Below are 22071 nucleotides of genomic sequence, written 5' to 3'. Positions count from 1 at the left end.
CCTGAGCTACACATATTCACTGATATAGGTGAAGGGAGTTCAAGAGGAGGCAGTCCCTTGCCTTACCAAGGCTCGGGGATGGGAGGGACCAAGCTGGGAATGGCTTAGATTGGGGTGGATCCTTGCCTAAGAACCAGTGGTATTTGATTAATGACGGCACCAGGAACTGCTGGGATTGCCGTTGCTAAGCGATGCGATCACATGATGTTGCACTTTACAACCACATTGATTAGTGATGGAAATTCTGGTCCCAATTACCATCATTAACCAAGGAGTGCCTGTATGTACTTTTGGCAGTCAAAGGCTGCATTGTCAGGTTCAGCCCAAGAACGAAACAGTCCAGTCCAGTGTAGTTCCTTTATTGCTTACACACTATAGACAGAATCTCGCCAGACTAAACCTATCCTAAAGCCACTAGCAGATATACCCTGTGAAAGTCTAAGGAGGAGCTAGCCTCAGCCTCTTCTTCTTCTCATGGTCCTGCTGCGGGCTGAGAAAGTGCTTGCCTCGCCCCTTCCTTTGGAATGCACCCCCTCCCTCCTGATAGCCTTGATCTCTCATACCAGTCTCCTCCTTGCAAATCCATAGCAAGATTCACTAAATCAACTGGTCATCATTTCTAAAAATTAAATTGTACAATTCAGTAGGGAAAAAAAATAACACAAAACCAAACAATGATATTGGAAATCCCATATTGGACTGACAAAAATATCACAACTTTTGATCTAGAAACCATTATTTCACATTTTGTTACTCTTGCTTGTTTAAAAGAGAGAGAGTAGCTATCCCTATGTTTTTTTTTTTTAACTGGCAGAATTAGATGAAATCAATAGATAAGTTGCTTCTCCCAAATTAAATAGTTAAGTTAATAGGTAAGTTGCTTCTCCCAAATTAAAGAAAAGCATCATGTACAGTTTTGAGATTTCTACCAAAAAAACACAAAACCCTCCCAATTTATTTGTAAGCAATTATTATGAAAATGATAAACACAGCAGAAAAGGTTCCTAACTATGAATTCTGCAAGATTTCAGAATGTGTCAACGTTTTGTTAAATGGGGAGTCTTTAAATATTTTGACAGGATAGGAGTGATCGCTTCTCCTTCTTGCTGTCCCATGTAAAGTATAGAATAAAAGAAAAAGACTCAAACACAACACATTTTTCAAGCATGCCCCCATGCTGCACCTTCTCAAATGCCACTTTCAAGTAACAGTGCTTCATTTTAGTCTTTTGCAAATGTGGCCAAGACATATTTATTCACTTTTGAATTCAACCAATCTGATCCCCAGGGGTGGAGAAGCACATCCCCATCCAGCATATTTAATGCAATTAAGGTTAGAGCTTTACGTTAGTCAGTCTCTTGGAACCTTTAGATCTTCTGTATCTATCATATCCTATGGAAAGTCTGGTCTCCAATGCAATTCACTGGTTACCTTGGGTCTGATGGGAGACGGTCTAGGCCTCTTCTTCACTTCAATCCATGCCTCTGAGTCCAAGTCAGGCAGGCTGGCAGAAAGGCCTTTAGGTAGTGTCTTCAGATTAGTAACTTCTTCTGTCTTGCTTGGCACGGGACTGGCAGAGCGGGGAGAACCAGGAGCAGATTCTGTAACATGTATTTAAATAAAGTATCTGTATAGGCAAATGACTTCCTTTACAAAATATCAACAAAAATAACCTCTATATCGTAAATTAGCCTTGGATGAAAAGAGAACGAAGACGTGGCACTCCTACTGGAGAGCCAACACTTAGTTTTAAGGTAAATGGACTAGAAGACGTTGTTTACATGTTTTAATTCTACACTGTATTAACAATGCATGAAAAAAGGTAGGTTATGTCGTGCAATTTTTTGTCAGAGTCTTACTTGGCATTTAATTTTTATAAAACCAGCCCAACTTTATTTTTACCAACTGGGATGCCAACTTCCTTACAATGAAGTAAACGAGTACTGTAATATTTATTTACATTAGTCTCCATTTCTACCCTGATCTTGCCTGCTTTCCCTTTTTCCCTATCCACTTTTCTAACATAATCCCCTGCCACATCATACAGTACCTGTCCAACCCTACCCTAATGCTCAGGCATTCTCACCAGAAAAATACAATTGGGAAACATATTATGAAACAGACAGAATCCAGTCTGATCACAACAAAAAGTGTATCTTAGCAACATACTCACAACATGAGCATAGGAAGCAAGTTTGTACTTCCCAATATCTCGATTAATTATGATAATTATGATAAGGGAGGCTGGAGACAGCCTCGAGCAGAGTAGGCAGGGAGGCTGGTACTGTAGCAGAATTCCCAACTGCCGCTCAGGCCCAACCTCACAAGTAAGGTCTATTTTTGGAGCAGTGTCCCTAGTGACCTTCAGTCTCCTGGCAGACAGTGGCAACTCTCCCACCATGGAGGTGTGGCTGGTGCCACACCTGAAACCCCACTGGGCACATTTCTAAGAGGGGCACTCGCTCCTCTTTGCCCAGCCGGGACTTGGTAATGCATGCCAGGTCAGCCCTCTCATCCAGGATCAAATCCCGGATGAGATGAGGTTTATTAGAGGCCGACCTGACATTAAGCAACACTAAGATATTAATGAATGCCCACATAAGGTAATTTTAATAGCCCAGAGACTCTGGATAAAATACCAAAATGCTGTCCTTTTGTAAATCTGCTGTTCTGTAAAATACATGTTTGGCTTGAACTCAAATTAAGCAGCAACAACAAAAATCAACAGGTTTGGTGTAGCACATTTGATTTTCAGATTTTCCATCTGTACTGACCTGTCTCTTTTTGGAAGCTCTGTCTGGGCACAAACTCTGGGCAGTTGATTAGCTGAGAGAAATCAGTTTGTGCATAGTCTGTCATGGGAGGGCCAGGTAAAGGCCACTTGTCTGGTTCTTCCTTTCTTCTGATTTTCTGGTCCACGATCTCCACCACTTTGCTATCTTTTAATGCCTGGAAAGCAAGCCCTTATTTTCAGTATTAATATATCAAAACAAGGCAAGGAGGGGTACTGCAAATATCCTGCAGATACCTGTTCTCTGACAGTGAAATGGGAGTTTTAAACACATCTGAAACAGTAAGTAGAGAAGACAAAATGATTTGAAAATTGTCAAACATATTATAGTTGTTTAGGAGTCAAGCAGCCTATAAATTGGTTTTTATTTTTATATATGGAGAAACCATATTTTCTAGTGTCATACTAGCATGGCTGAAATTGGGAAAATCATCCCATTTTTCCTTTTTATTTAAATATTTCTGGCCTTTTCCTGTCTTTTTTAAATGTTCTCCTCCCATGCATTCCAATGGTAGGCAAAGGAACAATGCCAACTTTAGTACAGGAATAGTTGTTTCCCTACTCCAGGGCACACCTGGGTAACAAGGAGCTCTCAAACCAGAGGAAACACAAGCATCATCTGCAGATCTATGTTCTCACTGGAGCCTTATGAAGGTGTCTTTCTCATTCCAGTATTGGAAAGGGAGATCCAAAAACTTCTTTGATTATAAGGATGCCTCTCAAGAACCATGAAATGGCAGCCTTGAGGGTTTTAATGAGATCAAACTCATGAAGTGACAACACATGAGAGCTAGCTTGGCGCAGTGGCTAAGGTGCTGGCCTAGAATCCAGGAGATGGTGAGTTCTGGTCCCGCCTTAGGCATGAAAACCAGCTGGGTGACTTGGGCCAATCACTCTCTCCCTCTCAGCCCAACCCACCTCACAGGGTGGTTGTTGTGGGGAAAAAAGGAGGAGGAAGGAGTATTAAGTTTGTTCACCGCCTTGAGTTATTTATAAAATAATAATAAAGGCATGATAAAAATCTTAATAATAATTTTAAAAATTCAATAAGTCAATGGAAGAGATTTTTAGTGCAAGTTTCAAAGGGATAGTATGGCATAACCAAGAGTGAAATGACATCACACTCCAATGCATAGGTAGCCATGTGGGCACAGTTTATCCCTTACCTTAATGATAAGGCCAACATCTGTGGTTAGGGCCTGTACCCGATGGAAACTGGCAATGAGAGTGATGGGAAGGAAACCTTCAGTGTCCATTTTCCGCCTTAAGAAGAAGTCTCTTTCCAAGTTGTCGACACTGAAGTAATATTCTCTGAAAACAGCAAGTAATGGAAACTGTTATTTATGCCACATGCTGAATTACACTAATATCACTTCACTCTCCCAAGAAAAGTTTCTACTCAAGTGTAAGAAAACTATTATTCTATCATATCTATAATTTCTTAAACAGGTCCCAATCTAAGATAGTCTTACTTTTGTATGTATTATATGGGTAAGGGAAGACTTTTGAATACTAACAGAAGACATGTCTGTTCCAGAATAATCTCAGTAATTGTATCAGAATTGTTCCAATTGCATTGCCATACTCTGTGCCAGAGCGTACCAACTTCTTAAATTTGCCACTCACTTCCTCTCCATTATTAGGCAGTTTGCTGGTACTGAAAATATAGAAATCAAATACCAAAAGAGGTAAACTCTCTTTCTCCATCCCTCTTCTTGCAAGTGACAGAACTATCACTAGCCTGACAGATAGAGTGGGGCAAAAAAGTATTTAGTCAGCCACCAATTGGGCAAGTTCTCCCACTTAAAAAGATGAGAGAGGCCTGTAATTTTCATCATAGGTATACCTCAACTATGAGAGAGAAAATGGGGAAAAAAATCCAGAAAATCACATTGTCTGATTTTTAAAGAATTTATTTGCAAATCATGGTGGAAAATAAGTATTTGGTCAATATCAAAAGTTCATCTCAATACTTTGTTATATATCCTTTGTTGGCAATGACAGAGGTCAAACGTTTTCTGTAAGTCTTCACAAGGTTTTCACACACTGTTGCTGGTATTTTGGCCCATTCCTCCATGCAGATCTCCTCTAGAGCAGTGATGTTTTGGGGCTGTCGATGGGCGACACGGACTTTCAACTCCCTCCAAAGGTTTTCCATGGGGTTGAGATCTGGAGACTGGCTAGGCCACTCCAGGACCTTGAAATGCTTCTTACGAAGCCACTCCTTCGTTGCCCGGGCGGTATGTTTGGGATCATTGTCATGCTGAAAGACCCAGCCACGTTTCATCTTCAATGCCCTTGCTGATGGAAGGAGGTGTTGACTCAAAATCTCACGATACATGGCCCCATTCATTCTTTCCTTTACACGGATCAGTCGTCCTGGTCCCTTTGCAGAAAAACAGCCCCAAAGCATGATGTTTCCACCCCCATGCTTCACAGTAGGTATGGTGTTCTTTGGATGCAACTCAGCATTCTCTCTCCTCCAAACACGACGAGTTGAGTTTAGACCAAAATGTTCTACTTTGGTTTCATCTGACTATATGACATTCTCCCAATCCTCTTCTGGATCATCCAAATGCTCTCTAGCAAACTTCAGACGGGCCCAGATATGTACTGGCTTAAGCAGGGGGACACATCTGGCACTTCAGGATTTGAGTCCCTGGCGGCATAGTGTGTTACTGATGGTAGCCTTTGTTACTTTGGTCCCAGCTCTCTGCAGGTCATTCACTAGGTCCCCCCGTGTGGTTCTGGGATTTTTGCTCACCATTCTTGTGATCATTTTGACCCCACAGGGTGAGATCTTGCATGGAGCCCCAGATCAAGGGAGATTATCAGTGGTCTTGTATGTCTTCCATTTTCTAATTATTGCTCCCACAGTTGATTTCTTCACACCAAGCTGCTTGCCTATTGCAGATTCAGTCTTCCCAGCCTGATGCAGGTCTACAATTTTGTTTCTGGTGTCCTTTGACAGCTCTTTGGTCTTGGCCATAGTGGAGTTTGGAGTGTGACTGTGGACAGGTGTCTTTTATACTGATAACAAGGTTAAAACAGGTGCCATTACTACAGGTAACAAGTGGAGGACAGAGGAGCCTCTTAAAGAAGTAGTTACAGGTCTGTGAGAGCCAGACATCTTGCTTGTTTGTAGGTGACCAAATACTTATTTTCCACCATGATTTGCAAATAAATTCTTTAAAAATCGGACAATGTGATTTTCTGGATTTTTTTTTCTCATTTTGTCTCTCATAGTTGAGGTATACCTATGATGAAAATTACAGGCCTCTCTCATCTTTTTAAGTGGGAGAACTTGCACAATTGGTGGCTGACTAAATACTTTTTTGCCCCACTGTATACACTGATACATTTCCAAGGATGTATCTTGTATTACATATTACCTATTTTTCCTTCTATATTCTCAACTGACTGTAGGGCATAACCTTATTTTCTGCTGTCACCACCACTTTAAGGACCAGCCATTATTTTGAATGTTTTCAGTTGCCCACTCCTAAACAACTTGAGAAGTAGGGATATTATTATAGACTATGATGCTACTGCAATAATAGTCATTTTGGCTTTTTGGGGGCGGGGGCACAGGCTATCTAGGGATAAAGATATAAATTAATGACTATTTGGCAATTCCTTAATTGATAAAATCAGCTAATTTGCCAGAGAAATAAACTGATACATCAAATGTCTAACTGGGCTTTTAAAGGGTTGAAAAACTACTCCTAAAAACCAAAACCAATACATACATCTGTCGTTTGATGTAGTCTTTGAGCAATTCTTGGTCAACACTGTAGAGCTCAGTGCTGCTGATGTTGTCAAAGTAATAAGTGATATTACTGGTGTATTTCTGAGTACGTGAGCCATCAGAAGCATCAAATTTCCGATACCCATAATGATAATCAAAGTGAGCTATAGAAGGAAAAAGAATACTTTTTAAAACCTCTTCTTCTCAAACAAAATCTGTATTCCACTGGTCAAACAAAGCCAAGATTAATTATAATAGCCAGGCAGGGGATTAGTGTTTGATGCCACAGCCACTGACCTATGGTGATCTACAGGGTTCTATATTTTCCCCCAAGTTAATTTGTTCATTTAAACAAAAGTGTTGGGAAAGGTCACCCTGAGGCTTGGAGCAAGGTGTAACCAATATGATTCTCAGTCCTATTGTTCCTTGTCACATAATTCCAAGAATACGGTAGATTCTCATGATGTTACCAGAATTCAATAATGGTGTGAACAAGGAGGCTGAATTTAGAACCAAAAATGACAAACGCACTGCTAGTCAGCAGAAAGTCGAATTCTAGAACTGAGATTCAGCCTATTCCAGCTGTGTTCCCCATACCCTCTGAGAAATCTCTGAAAAATCAGATTTATTCTTTGAATGCCTGTACCCCCAAATGCAATAATAAACAAATTTGCACATTTATGTTCAGTGTACCAACTATGACTGCTTCTGAATCAATTGTATATGCTAACATTCCTGCATGCCTTGGTCACATGGCAAATGCCTTGGTCATATGGCAGTGCATTCAAACCTACCTGGAGATGTCAAGTGGTATAAAACATGGCAGATAAGCTATTAACTAGTGCCACATCACACCCAAACAAAACTATCTTATCTAGTTCGTAACTGTTTTCTGAGGTCATGGGTTAAAGGCCTGCTATCTGGAGAACAATCTATCTTATTATGAAACTACTCTAGATCTGCAAAGTCCTTCTAAAGTGTGTCTTTTCTTATGCTATCCTTGAAGCACACTTTACTTTTAATTATATTAATCGTTTGCAGTAAAACCAGCAGAGACCTGAAGCATTTTAACGACTGACACATCTTAAGATGCTGTAAGAAACTTTTTCTTCCTCACAACATAGGAAAGTTTTATTTTAGAATTGCTAACCTGTTTTGACTTTTCAAAAGAGTGCGTCAGAATCAATCATTTTTAGCTTTCTTTTTGTAATTAATAGACATTGATGTTAATTTTATTTATTATATCTTGCTCCTCAGTTTACACAGGGATCTCCCTTCATTTAATGCATGACAAGCCCAAAGTCACCTAGTGAGCTTCTAGAGCTGACAGTGGAATTGAACCTGGGTCTCCCCAGTCTTGCTCCAATATTTAATCACTACTGCACAGGGATTATTTATCTTTTACATTACACTGTTTTGTGTATTATTTTTATTGCTAGCATTGTGAATATTATTCTTTGGCTAAAAAAAGATATTAAAATCCAATAAAAACATTTCTGGAAAAGATTTCAAACTCTTTCATCTTAGTGTATTGATTCCAACTATACTCAGTCATAGTCTAGCAAAAACAAATCAGCTGTCTTCAGTTATTGAAATTCAAAGTGAAAGTAAAAAGTTTGTTGCTTGCCAGTTCTTTATCTGCAGCATCACCAACATTCAATACATGGAAGTGTGGTTATAAATGTATTATACGTACAGCGAGTACCTCCTCTTCCTCTCCCTCTCCCTCGTCCCCGACCACGTCCTCTGCCCCTGAAAGCACCACGCACAGTTGCCCCCTCGCTTTTAACACTAGAAGTTTCATCATGGTCAGGCCAGTTCCGTTCATGCTTGTTATCTAAATGCCATCCTGCAACAAAATGAATAAAAAAATATGCCTGAGATTAAAACACCTCAATAACTGTGAACTGATGTGCTCAGGCATCTTTGAACAATCATGGAGGTTGATAGAATCAATCTACTTCTATCCTTATTATACAAAGATAAAAGAAGCTTAACTAAGAATAAACTAGACACAGCAACATTAAAAATCCCGAATCCTTTATTCATTATTCCCATTGCTAGCCGCAAAGCAGAAACTTCACCATATGAAAAGGAATATCCCATCAAACTGGTTAGTTTTTCAGACTATACTATAAACCAAGAGCATGGAATATTGTATGGGTAAAGGGGTGTATCAAATGGAAAAGTTTTCATCCTCAAACTCAGAACAAATCTCAAAATATCTTGATGTTCTGTATTCCAAAAGACTAAAAAGCCAAAACATTTCAATTGTTTGAAATACAGAATGACAGGAATTTGAAACAACCCCCCCCCCACACACTTATTTAAAAAGATGGGGGTAGGAGTCCATGTTCAAAGGAATGATTTAAAAAAATAACCCAGTTAAAACATGTTTATAATGCCCACAGAAAATTATGGAACCAGCAATTAAGCAAAACTTTTGCAGCTTGGCCTTCATAAATACTCACTGAACCGAGCTGATCAAACAACCAATAGTTGTTGTTTGATCAGCAATGGATTTTTTTTCTCACACAATCATCATTAATAGCAAGAACAAGCATAAAGATTCAAGTATCTATCTATTGGCTTAAGGTTTCTGTTTAATGCATAAGCAAAATGTACACTTGCATTAGGTAATCTGTCTACAACACTCAACAAAGAAAGGAATATAGGTTTTGCATCTACAGTCTGAAATGTTAACAGCATAGCATCTGTAATGTACATGTACCGCACAATGCATTCTTTTGCATTTGGAAAGCAAAAAGAAAGCATACTACACAAGGACAGCAACACTGTTATTATAACTTCTCGCCATCAATAAACTCACTTATCAGCCAGTCTTACAGGCTCTTAGAGTCTCAAAATGGACTCTAACATTTGCTTAATCAACTTTCTCTCAATCCTACCTCCTTCAACTAGTTTCAGCCAATGGGATCAAGGGAAAATCCTGTGCCTGCTATTTTACTGGCTACAGGTAGTCCTTGCTTACCGACCACAATTGGGACCAGCAACTCCACCATTAAGTGAAAAATTACATGACTCTGCTGGCCTTACAACATCACTTCCACTTCTGTCGTTAAGTGAATCACTGCAATCATTAAGCAAGACATCATGTGACTACGACTTGTGGTTTCATTTCTGCGTTCTCCATTAATTCTGTTTGTTGGAAGCTGGTTGTGAAGCTCACAAATGTTGATCACGTGACTGCAGGATGCTGCGATGGCCATAAATGCAAGGATTGGTCACAAAGCTTTTTTTTTTGAACCGTCATAACTTTGAATGGTTGCTAAACAAGACAGTTGGTAAGTGAGGACTACCTGTAATGACTTTTCACCACTGTTGGAGGGGAAACCTATTTTGTCAGAATACTCAAAGTGGTCCATTTCAAGCTAGAAATGTTTTGGTCACTTGTCTACAGGGAAGATGAAAGGATATGATAATCTAAACAACACTAAACATAGGTTTTTTTGTTTTGTTTTTTTAAAATTTCACTGCTTTCAAAGACATTTAACTCATACCTTTTGATTCACTTCGGTTGTTGGAAGGGTGCCGGTGCTGCTCATTCTGTCTGTTGTTACGAGAAGCGGTTTTATCCCTTGGCACTTCAGACTTCATATCTATTTGCAGGGGTACCCATTTGTGTCTGCTGCCTATAATACAAAAATTACCGCCTAGGACTAATCTTCAAAGGAATGTATTATTCTACACCAAATCAACGAAATTCAGAAAAAAGCTCAAAAATGGTTGACACAAACTGTCAAAATATTTCAGACTTCTAGAACAGCAATGAATAACTTGAGAATCAGAATGCGGGCCTAGAAACAAGATGATCTGTTATTCCTGTTCTAGTTTGTGGGTCCTGAAGGCAGTGCCTATAGAGAAATGTATTAAAATGAAAGACTAAACCAGAATATTCCTCATGCTTCAATTCAGAGTATGTCTTTTCTGAGAGCAGAGATTTCTTTTGTCCTGTACCTTTGCTTACTATGAGAAAAAACCTAAATGGTTGAAGTGGTAAACAGGTATTGGCCAAGCTACAAGAAAACAGACCAGCATGAAAAAAATGGCAAAGTTATATATTTCTAATAGGCTGTACTTAGAACATACCCTGATAAGATTCTAGGGTATATTAATTGTTTCAAGATAATAGAAAACTGTTTCTCAGCACTACAGGTGGTCCTCACTTATCAACCACTCATTCAGCGACTGAATTTGCGATGGCACTGAACGAGTGGTACTTACAATGGGTTCTCAAAGTTTCGGCTGTCACAGTGTCCTTGTGGTCACGATTGCGATCTGGGCACTCAGTACCCAGCTCACAATTACAACATTGCGGCATCCCATGGTCACCATTTGCAACCTTCTGTGATGGCTTCCTACAAGCAAAGTCAATGGGGAAGCCAGCAGGTCACAAATGGTGATCATGTGACATCCTCACCTATGGCAATTGGGAACTGCCGGAACTGCCACTGCTAAGCAATGTGATCATGTGATGTCATGCTTTATGACCGTGTCACTTAGTGATGGAAATTCTGGCCCCAATTGCCATTGTTAACCAAGAACTACCTGTATAGGAAAATAGTGTGTTCACTTTCCATTCACCAGTAAAAATATAAATTTTCAGAAGAGTGGAAGGCAAGGAGTCATTTAGAAAACAAAAAGGATGTTGGAAAGCAACGTCTTTTTTTATCAGACTTTACCTTTGCTCTATTTCTTTTTCACATGCATGCAAATATTTTTCCTGTAGCCTTTTTGTGCTGGTACTGTTCTTAAGAACACAGAAAGAAAGGAGCTTTGCTTTTAGATTTCACTTTTGCATGTTAACATTTTTCTGTGCTGAATTTAACATTTGTTATTTCTTTGAGAATTCCCCCTCAAAGAAATAGACATTTTTGTGATTTCTAGGTAACATCTGAGTAACTTTTCTCCTGAATGTAAAGCAGGTCTACTTCAAATTGTATTGCTTCAGTATCATGACTGCTCCTTCTGATGTTTACATAAAGAACTTTTTTGTTGCTGAATCCTGAATGAATAGACTACTCTAATCACATGCAGTTTAGTATGTTTTCTCTTTTGTTCTACTGTCAGAGATTCAAATCTTCTTTCAGCCCTGAATTTTTATTGGATGACTGTAAGCCAGTCATTTTATTTCAGCCTAACCTACTTCAGAAGGTTGTTGCAAAGATAAAAGATACACCACAGAAATGTTCTTTGCCCTGGGTTAATGTTTTCTTAGCAACCAAAGCTGAGAAAAGTATATTTCCCCCCCAAAAAACAAAACAATTGAGGAGGGAGATTCCTCCTCTCATTACTAAATAAACGTTTTCCTTAATGTTAATGCCAACACAGTCAGTGAAGTATAGTCTGAACTCTTGATGCACTGGAACTACAGCCCTCTTTATCAACAGGCAATGCTGACAGGCAAACCAAGAGCTGCCATCCCAGCACATCTGCTAAGATCTCAGGACAGCCTCTTCTCACCCTTTTTCTTCTGAGCCGATTTCTGGTTGTCATCATCTCCATTCTTCTCTTCCCCTGATTCATCGGATCGGGTTTTAATGTTCTCTTTGCCGTCACTTCCTTCCCCTTTCTCCTGCTCCCTCATGTTTTTCTTAATATGAAGCTTCCGGAGAGATTGGGATTTTTGCGACGGTTGCTGAAAATGACAAATCAGACATTTGAGGTGGAGGAAAAGCAAATTGCAAATGAATTAGTAACAATTCTACTTACATTCTCACCTCAAGATATTGATTTATGGTTTTGGGAAGCCATTAACACTGGTTACCTTCAGTAGTGTCAAATAGTTTGGCTTGAAATCAAATATGGTACTGCAATTATATAGCAGTAGTTTGTTCCCAAAGAAGAGGAATATTTTTTTTTAAAAAGAGACTATATGCAAATTAGAGGGGAACATGCATACTTGAAGCATATGCATTGCAAAAGCAAGACTTTTGCCATAGTTTCTGAATCATTTTGACATCTAACAAGAAACACATTTGGTGAATGAAGACAGGGCAGGAGACCAAACCAGAGAAAAGCTGAGAGTGTTTTACAAAGCTGCAAAGCTGAGACTCTACTGCCAAAAGGGAGGGAAGCCCAAAATAGAAGTGTGCTTTAAGCACTTTTGCATTCATGTTCTACTTTTGGGTATTTGTCCCATCCACTCTGAAGAGAGAATAAGCCAAGAACATATTGCCAGTTTAAGAAGTTCAGCTTCTTAATCACTCTATACATTTTTACCCCTTTTTTACAGAAATCTCAACGCTGCCACATAGTAAGTACATCCATCTTCTCTTCCATGGTTCACTCTGGCTAGGTTTTACATAGAATGACTTCCAGGCTCCTGTCCCAGAATAGCATCGCTGAGCTAGGGATGATGGTGGGCAGGGAAACCCTAAAAGGAAATCCTCTGCCTGGAACCTGTAATGAGCTATTCCTGGCGTTCTCCGAAGCAGAGAGTTAGCATCCCCAAAAAGTGTTGCTCAGACTGAACTCTAAGCTCTGTGATATGGAAAAAGTAGTGTCTATGTTGAAGCATGAATTGTTATTCTGTATTCTCCCTTCATTCTCTCCCCCCCACACACACACACATGGCCAGGTAATCTCTGACCATTTTTAGATGGATAACTTTTTTGTGAACCTACTAATTTTGATATAACAATAATGCATACAAGATGATCGGCAAAAATCTAGATCAGTAAAATATGGAATGTAGTTACTTTGTTCCTGTCTTCTGTAAATGCATATATGTGCACCCACATGTGTACAGTTTTCTAAACCCCAACTTCTCTGCAAATTAATTTTAATGGTAAGAAGTTTTTTTTTTTTTTAGTTCAACTGGTATCTTCCTTTTGTGACATATTACTTGGAAGTTCTCTAGAACATTGTTCTCTAGAACAAGAGAACATTGAAGGCTTCGATATACCAAGGAAGTTCCATACAGGAAATATGCAAATAAAAGACTGGAAAATGACTCCATATATATCCAAATTATATAAACAAAGAAACTTGGTGGACATAAAACTTATTCAAGCAGTGAAGATCTCTAGTGGTGATCTCTTTTTTGTATATGTAAGATACAAGCTTGATGGTGCTTAAATATACCACAGAAAAATGGACAGCACAGTCATCATGCAGAAGTTCAAAGTAAGTAACATGGAAATCAAAGTAAAAGATTTTGTCTATTTTAAAGAAAAAACAAAGGGAAGGAGAAACAATAAAACAAATATTGAAGGAAGGATGGGAGATATGGACTTCTGGTGAGGATTCATGGTAAAGTAGATGTCCCCAAAGGAGTGGGGACGACATTGCAGCAGAGATCGGCAGTCAGTTGGTGGATCCTGGCTGGTGAAGTCTCTCCGGAGAAAGGAGAGATCATGAGATCATCCACTTGTGAGCAGACTGCAGGAACCAAGGCTTTTGTGGTCAACTTGTGAATCGAGCAGCTGGGAGTTGAGGGATTTCAACCAAGCTCACAACCATAATGTTGCCTATATGGACATAAAGTTCGCCAAGCCTCATTTGTTAATCACTTTTGGAAATTGCTTTTTAACTGCTTTTCAACTATTAAGAACCTTTGGAGCAACAAGTTTTATAGCATTCATTGGGCAAGTCTTCTTCAATGCTTAGCAAAAGAAGTTTTAAATATAAATTTAAGGACTTAAAAAACATGTTTTAATAAACAGCAAAATGGTGATTAGAATGTTGATTTTGGAAAGTTACAAACAGATTAAGGGTCCTAATGGATTTGAAATAAGATTCTGAAATTAATTATAAGAATCCTTCCCATGGGAAAATGTTTTGAATTAAAAAAAAAAATAAGATTGGACTTTGAAGGTTGGACACTAGAGGGAACCAGAAGGAACTGAAGATTACAATTAATGGAAAATAGCACTTAAATTTGACTTGCTAATGCAGAATGAAGCAAAATACTTTAACATTGGATGTATTGAAGGATATCTGTGAACAATGGACTCAGTTAATTTTAAGAATGTCTGTCATTATACAGTGGGGCAAAAAAGTATTTAGTCAGCCACCAATTGTGCAAATTCTTCCATTTAAAAAGTTGAGAGAGGCCTGTAATTTCCATCATAGGTATACCTCAACTATGAGAGAGAAAATGGGGAAAAAAATCCAGAAAATCACATTGTCTGATTTTTAAAGAATTTATTTGCAAATCATGGTGGAAAATAAGTATTTGGTCAATTATCAAAAGTTCATCTCAATACTTTGTTATATATCCTTTGTTGGCAATGACAGAGGTCAAATGTTTTCTGTAAGTCTTCACAAGGTTTTCACACACTGTTGCTGGTATTTTGGCCCATTCCTCCATGCAGATCTCCTCTAGAGCAGTGATGTTTTGGGGCTGTCGCTGGGCAACACGGACTTTCAACTCCCTCCAAAGGTTTTCCATGGGGTTGAGATCTGGAGACTGGCTAGGCCACTCCAGGACCTTGAAATGCTTCTTACGAAGCCACTCCTTCGTTGCCCGGGTGGTGTGTTTGGGATCATTGTCATGCTGAAAGACCCAGCCACGTTTCATCTTCAATGCCCTTGCTGATGGAAGGAGGTGTTCACTCAAAATCTCACGATACATGGCCCCATTCATTCTTTCCTTTGCACGGATCAGTCGTCCTGGTCCCTTTGCAGAAAAACAGCCCCAAAGCATGATGTTTCCACCCCCATGCTTCACAGTAGGTATGGTGTTCTTTGGATGCAACTCAGCATTCTCTCTCCTCCAAACACGACGAGTTGAGTTTAGACCAAAACGTTCTACTTTGGTTTCATCTGACCATATGACATTCTCCCAATCCTCTTCTGGATCATCCAAATGCTCTCTAGCAAACTTCAGACGGGCCCAGATATGTACTGGCTTAAGCAGGGGGACACATCTGGCACTGCAGGATTTGAGTCCCTGGCGGCGGCATGTGTTACTGATGGTAGCCTTGTTACTTTGGTCCCAGCTCTCTGCAGGTCATTCACTAGGTCCCCCCCCGTGTGGTTCTGGGATTTTTACTCACCATTCTTGTGATCATTTTGACCCCAAAGGGTGAGATCTTGCATGGAGCCCCAGATCAAGGGAGATTATCAGTGGTCTTGTATGTCTTCCATTTTCTAATTATTGCTCCCACAGTTGATTTCTTCACACCAAGCTGCTTGCCTATTGCAGATTCAGTCTTCCCAGCCTGGTGCACGTCTACAATTTTGTTTCTAGTGTCCTTCAACAGCTCTTTGCTCTTGACCATAATGGAATTTGGAGTGTGACTGTTTGATGTTGTGGACAGGTGTCTTTTATACTGATAACAAGGTCAAACAGGTGCCATTACTACAGGTAACGAGTGGAGGACAGAGGAGCCTCTTAAAGAAGTAGTTACAGGTCTGTGAGAGCCAGACATCTTGCTTGTTTGTAGGTGACCAAATACTTATTTTCCACCATGATTTGCAAATAAATTCTTTAAAAATCGGACAATGTGATTTTCTGGATTTTTTCCCCCATTTTCTCTCTCATAGTTGAGGTATACCTATGATGAAAATTACAGGCCTCTCTCATCTTTTTAAGTGAGAGAACTTGCACAATTGGTGGCTGACTAAATACTTTTTTGCCCCACTGTATTTAAAATGGCAATTTACCAACTGCAAAAGAGTTATTATTTAAATTGTTTTTGCAATTAACTTACTAATAGACCTATATCTATTGGTTTCAGCTGATAAGCCCTGAGAAGATGGACAGGACCTTTGGTGCTGTGAGTTCTGCTACCTATGCCCTGGACCCATGCCTGTCTTGGCTCGTTAAGGCCTCCTGAGGGGTGGCATGTGGTTAATGTCTCTCTCTGGCAAAATTGACAGCTCTGATTAGAGAAAAGACATTTACTAATTTGAATGCTAACTGGAAGCCCCTTTTGGACTTTTTTGCAGGAAACAAAAAAAAATGAAATTATGATATATGGATTTGATGATTAGTAAATTAATTAATTAATTAATTAATTAATTAAATTTGTATGCCACCCATCTCTCCCAGAGGGTAACCCTGGGTGGCTCAGAGTTAGATTAAAACTCGAGAATAATTTAAAAAATAAATACCCACATTAATTAGTTAAAAAGTCAGACTATATACAAAAGATTAATTGACTACAGAAAAAATGGATGTTAAGTTGTAATCCTAGAGTAAGAATTTAATGTAAGTATTACTTATATCTGTTGTAAAAAAAAATTAGAAGTCATTGTTTTTTTTATTTGTTTCTTTTTTCTTTATCTTTCTGCACTTCTTTCTCTTTATTCTTTCATTTCTTCTATTCTTTTTCTTGATTATTAGTTCTTAGTTTTTATCTTTCTGTTTTAAAATTTAATAAAGTTATAAAAAACATTCATACATATCTGCATTTTTCTATCCAACATATCTCTATCTATGTGAGCCAGTTTGGTGTAGTCGTTAAGGCATCAGGCTAGAAACTGGGAGACCAGGAGTTCTAGTCCCACCTGGGCGCAAAGCCAGCTGCATGACCTTGGGCCAGTCACTTTCTCTCAATCCTAGGACAGAGGCAATGGCAAACTAATTCTGAAAAACCTTGCCAAGAAAACTGCAGGGACTTGTCCAGTCAGTGTCCAAGAATCGGACACAACTGAATGGATTAAAAAAAAATCTCTATCCACATTTATGCTATAATTTACCCATATGTATGCTTAACAGCAAAAGCACCAAGAACGATAGCCAGTTCTGGGCATCATCCTTCCTGGAATGAAGTGAAAAATATCCACAGCCAGATGTAATCTGCACTGAAGAATATGATGCGGGAGCAGCAGAAACACCAATTTAACTACTTAAAGATCATTTTATTGTACTTTTTTTGGAATATATGCTGCTTTAAACAGTTGTTCGATAGCCAGATTAAGTATCTGTAGTAGTAGATGTTACAGTTATCAACAAAAAGACAAAAACAAAACAAAAACACCCTTCCAATAGAGAAATACCTTCTAAAACATACTCAGTATTTTATTTTAATCAAATGCAATCAACACCATGACAAACACAAATCATGAAAACGAAATAGGACTTCAAAAAATAAATCAGGCTCCAAAAATAAGTATTTTTTCCATGCCCACATAAAGAATAAAAGCTATGAAAACTGAAGGGAAATGTAGATGGTATGGACATGAGATCCAAATACTTGGAGAGAGGAAAGACAGGAGAGGAGATAGAATTGAACGGGGAAACAAATCAAAAGGATAAAATCAATTTAAAAATCGAACAGGAGGAGTGAGCTGATACTATTATAACAAGCCACTTCATGAACAAGAAACACCACTTCTAAACAACAGAATTTACTGAGTTGGAGAATATTCTTCATTCAGCTACTCCATCAATTCACAAATAAGCCAAACAACAGATGGGAAGTTCCCCCCCAGCCAGAATATGTTTTTTACCTGTACACTCTTGTGAGCTATTTCACCTGGTGTTGGCCAATTTGTGGCATCTCCAAAGTCACCAACCTGGTAAGGCAGACAGAGAATATAGAATCAAGTTCCTTTCTGTAAATTTGACTTTTGACTCTCTATACAAGTCGAGATTTAAGTACCTACTATTTCTATCCCTCCTAGTGACCAACATCATTTCAGATGTGCAATATTATAGAGGATTCCAACCAGGTACAGCCTCTTTTCTCTTATATGTACTTCATCTGTTATCCCGTGACACAGAATGCCAGAGTTTTTAATTTTAAAATTATGAAAAATATCTCCCCGGTACCCCCACAGGTCCCCGTCCCCTCCACAAATATCTATCTGCTCTAGGACTGCTAGTAAGAAAGCCAAGCATCTACTTTGTCATCTTTACGTTTCTGTTTCACGCAGAGCTTACCTATTTTTCAACTTCATTCACCTGTAATTGTATCTAACTTCTCTTTCATAAGCTTCTAATTTTAATTTCCTCTTTTGTGAGATACCACTTAGCTGATTCTTTTGAAAATGTGAATGAAGGCAAACTGGTTTTCCCTTTATAAACATTATGGATGACTCTGTGTATGCCTGTGTGTAGGGATGTTCCCACCACCTTTTTATTGCAGACTTTTATATTAAAAATTTTTATTGTAATGTTGTATTATATTTTTATTCTAGTATTTGTACACAACTTACAGATGACTGCATGGAAACAGCATAAAATATTTTTAATAAATTCAAGATTTAAGTTACTTTTTTTTCCCCACAGTGCCACCTGGTGAGCATGATGATAGTTTACACAATAGCAGTAAAGATTCTACCAAGTCATTTTAAGTTACATTGCAAAACAAGAGAAGCTTGGGAATGAACTGATATTACCCCAATAAAATGAAGAGGTGTTTCAAAAGCTAGCTCTAATGAACATCACCCATATTCTTTATTTTGTAAAGTTATGTTCTAAAGGAATTGTCAAATTCAAAGGAATTTTGTACATTTCGGGAAGTGCCAAAATCAAATGCCTAGGTGAATACATTTGGGGCAAGGCATGTATGATTGAAGAGATGGATACACTTCAAGATTCTGCATCCTTTCTTTCACAATTTGTCACAACAGGACTTTCAATAATCAGCTGTTATTTAAAAGCAACTCTATTTTTGTATCTTATTGTATCACATAAGATTGCTCTCATTCTGTGAAGTCCTTGCACATAAAATGGAAGGGGGCTTGATTAGTCGTCTAAATAAAGTTTATTGCCAGCCATTTCCCTATCTAAGGTAGCTTTCCCGCTGCTTTACTGCCACTGCTTTCAAATGACAGCAAGCTCCTTCATTAAATATCATCATCTGGGCCTAGGAATGCTAGGTGCACAGAAGTGTTATTATCAGAGAATTTAGGTTGGCTGAATCCCTGATTTGTCAGCACATAATGAGCTTTTTCTTTCAGGATTTGTAACTGCAGATCAAAATAATTCCAATATGATTTCTTCTAGTCTGTAAATCACACTACTTTGAAGATAACTCATTTGTAACAGAATCACCATCATGTAAACATAGATGCTTATGTTATTAATGGAAAATAAGAGACTATCTAAAATAGAATATTAAATTATATTTTTAGAAAAAGAGGCATATCATTTATTTAAAACGTAACTTCGTTAATTATTTCTCATAGGTTAGAGAAAAATCAGGTTGTATGTAACTCTAAGTTATCCAAATAATCATCAGTGCCCTCACACATAGATTCTACATTGTTACTGCACATGCACAAGGAGAAAAGTTCCCGCTGTTCCCATTCAGTTCTCAGGACCAATGTAGTAGACAGCAAAATTGAGACTAGCCTCCTGAATGTATAGAAGAATGTTGTAAATCCAACATTTTTTAATGCCTGATTTGCCTCTTTTTGCCCCTCTGAATATTTCTTCAGAGTGCAGCTGGGTAGGGAGGGTTTAGTGGGAGCCAAAGGTTCATTCATAAATACTTCTTGGCTTGCATCAGGAAGAAAAGCAAAATTTCAAAGATGCAAAGAATTAAGTGGATCCTTAAGATGGCAGCATCACAAAAAAGATCACTGAAGAGGAATGAACACCTGTCCTACCGAACACTGCAAAAGTTTCCAGTGCATCAGGAAGTAGGATGCAGGGAGGAAGTTATGGCGAAGAATTCAGGAGCACAGGAATGGCAATCACAGTAAACCTATTGGTGGATGAGCTGTTTCCCATATAGGCAGAACATTTGCACCATTAATAATGCCTGCAATAAGGCTTCCCTCATCCACAATTTAATCATGGGTAGAAGGGCCAAGCTGGCATATATAACCAAGACCTAACTGGGCATAGAGGGGGGACCCCCCAACTCAGAAATGAGGCCTCCTGGGTTTTGAGTGTGGCATCAGATGTGATCCTAAGGTATGGGTGGAAGTGTGGCTATCAGTATCAGGGAGAGTCTTGTGGCTTTCAGGGATGCTGCACCAAAGATAACTGGATGTGAAATCCTGCTTGTAAAATTGGCTCTAAGGATCAGTTGGGATTACTGCTTTTGTATCAGCTTCCTTGCTTGACTCTGCAACCAGGTTGGCAGTGGAATTTCCTAAAATCATACACTTGGGTCACTTCAACCTGCCTTCTCTAGTATGGAACTGGACGTGGCTTCAGAATTCATGGTCACCATGACAACCATAGGCCTGACCCATAGCAGTGGTCATATGTTGGATTTGGTTTTTGTCTCAGAGCAGAGGTGATGTGATGCAATCTGGATATGGGTAAATTAATATCAATTCCTTGTCGCAGTGAGATCACTTTCTGCGTTAAAGTTCTTCTGGGCTGCCCCAAACTCAGGGAGGTAGGATCTATTTGATCAGTCCATACCAGAAGAGTTTCAAAGGGAACTTGGGGTTGCCCTAACATTCTAGTACATGAGGTAACTGAGGCCTTAGTCACAACTTGGAACAACTTAGTCACAACTTGGAACAAAACAATGGCTTTGGATCAGATCGCACTGTGTGACCTCTCCTTGCTTTGGGATCTTAGAGAGCCTTTTGGGTTCTGAAGATGCCCTGGCAGATAAAACAACAAAAGAATACCTAGAGCACTCTTGGAGGAAAACAAGCAGTGAAACTGACTGAACATGGGTTTTATTAAGGATTACCTCAGAGCAGCAAAATGTAACTACTTCTTCACTTGTATCACATCTGCAGTTTGCCAACCAGTGGCTCTGTTTAAGGTGACTTAAACCTTCTTGGGAAAAGGGGCACTGGATGAACACCTGCAAGGCTGCTGTGAGGAACATTGTAGGCATCTGTCAGATTGTTTGGATCAGCTTTGAGCTGCACTCCAGATCTTCAAGTCCAATGGAGTTGACTGAAACAGTCTGGCCTCATTATATGGGATGAATGTGAGCTTGTTGGTTCCAAGGAAGTGCTCCTTGATCTCCCAGCAGCTTTCAATACCATTGATCATAGTTTCTTTCTAGACCGACGTAGGAGGCACAATGTTGTAGTGGTTCTCCTTTTACCAGAGTTGGTTCCAGTTGGTGACAGGGGAGAGCTTTAGCCTAAACCCTTAAGATACGAAGTCCCAAAAGGCTCTACTCTCTCCTCGCTATTAAACCTCTACATAAGGCTAATGGGTGAAGTCATCCAACATCAAGGGGCCAGGTATCATTCGTATGTTAATGAGACTCGACTATACCCTGGCCCAATAAAGTGATGCTGTCAAGGTGCTTTCTCAGTGTCTGAATGCTGTAGAGGCCTGGATGAGAAGGTACAGGCACAAGCTCAACCCTGGTAAAACTGAATGCCTATGGATTTTGGGACCTCCCAGAGCTAGGGACTTAACATCTTTGCCTCTGAATAAGGTAGCACCCCCCCCCCAACAGAGCTGCTCTGGACTATGTTGCCTCTTGTCTCCCCCCTGGAATGTACTCCCTCCTTCCTGAGACCCTGGATCTCTACTGCATTCTATCACAACAGGTATGGCTAGGAGGGCCTTTACACAAATCCATCTTCTGCACTGATTGTTCCTATCCCTAGACTGGGAGGCCCTATTTACTATCACTCACGCCTTGGTCATTTCCATTTGGACTACTGCAATGCACTCTAC

The 22071-nt window shown here is 39.2% G+C and overlaps 1 protein-coding gene across 4 annotated transcripts in view; it reads right to left on the bottom strand.

Annotated features, from left to right (window-relative positions):
* LARP1 (La ribonucleoprotein 1, translational regulator) overlaps positions 1-22071 on the bottom strand; it is a 79383-nt gene that overhangs the window by 10547 nt on the left and 46765 nt on the right. For 3 of the 4 annotated variants that reach the window (XM_088133880.1, XM_088133884.1, XM_088133883.1), the window contains exons 3-10: positions 17964-18029; positions 12024-12198; positions 10061-10192; positions 8236-8388; positions 6541-6703; positions 3958-4102; positions 2775-2949; positions 1432-1601 (exon numbers count right to left, since the gene is read on the bottom strand). In XM_088133880.1, coding sequence (XP_087990006.1) covers positions 1432-1601; positions 2775-2949; positions 3958-4102; positions 6541-6703; positions 8236-8388; positions 10061-10192; positions 12024-12198; positions 17964-18029 — 1179 coding nt within the window. The remainder of the gene's footprint in view (positions 1-1431; positions 1602-2774; positions 2950-3957; positions 4103-6540; positions 6704-8235; positions 8389-10060; positions 10193-12023; positions 12199-17963; positions 18030-22071) is intronic. The other variant, XM_088133882.1, reaches the window with a different exon arrangement.

This window comes from Python bivittatus, unplaced genomic scaffold, assembly GCF_059951505.1.
Source record: "Python bivittatus isolate LINGU-HERP-01145 unplaced genomic scaffold, Pbiv_v1 ctg000080_np1212, whole genome shotgun sequence".
Taxonomy (NCBI): domain Eukaryota; kingdom Metazoa; phylum Chordata; class Lepidosauria; order Squamata; family Pythonidae; genus Python; species Python bivittatus.
Note: the sequence above shows the minus strand (reverse complement) of the source record. Positions and strands in the feature narration are given on the sequence as shown.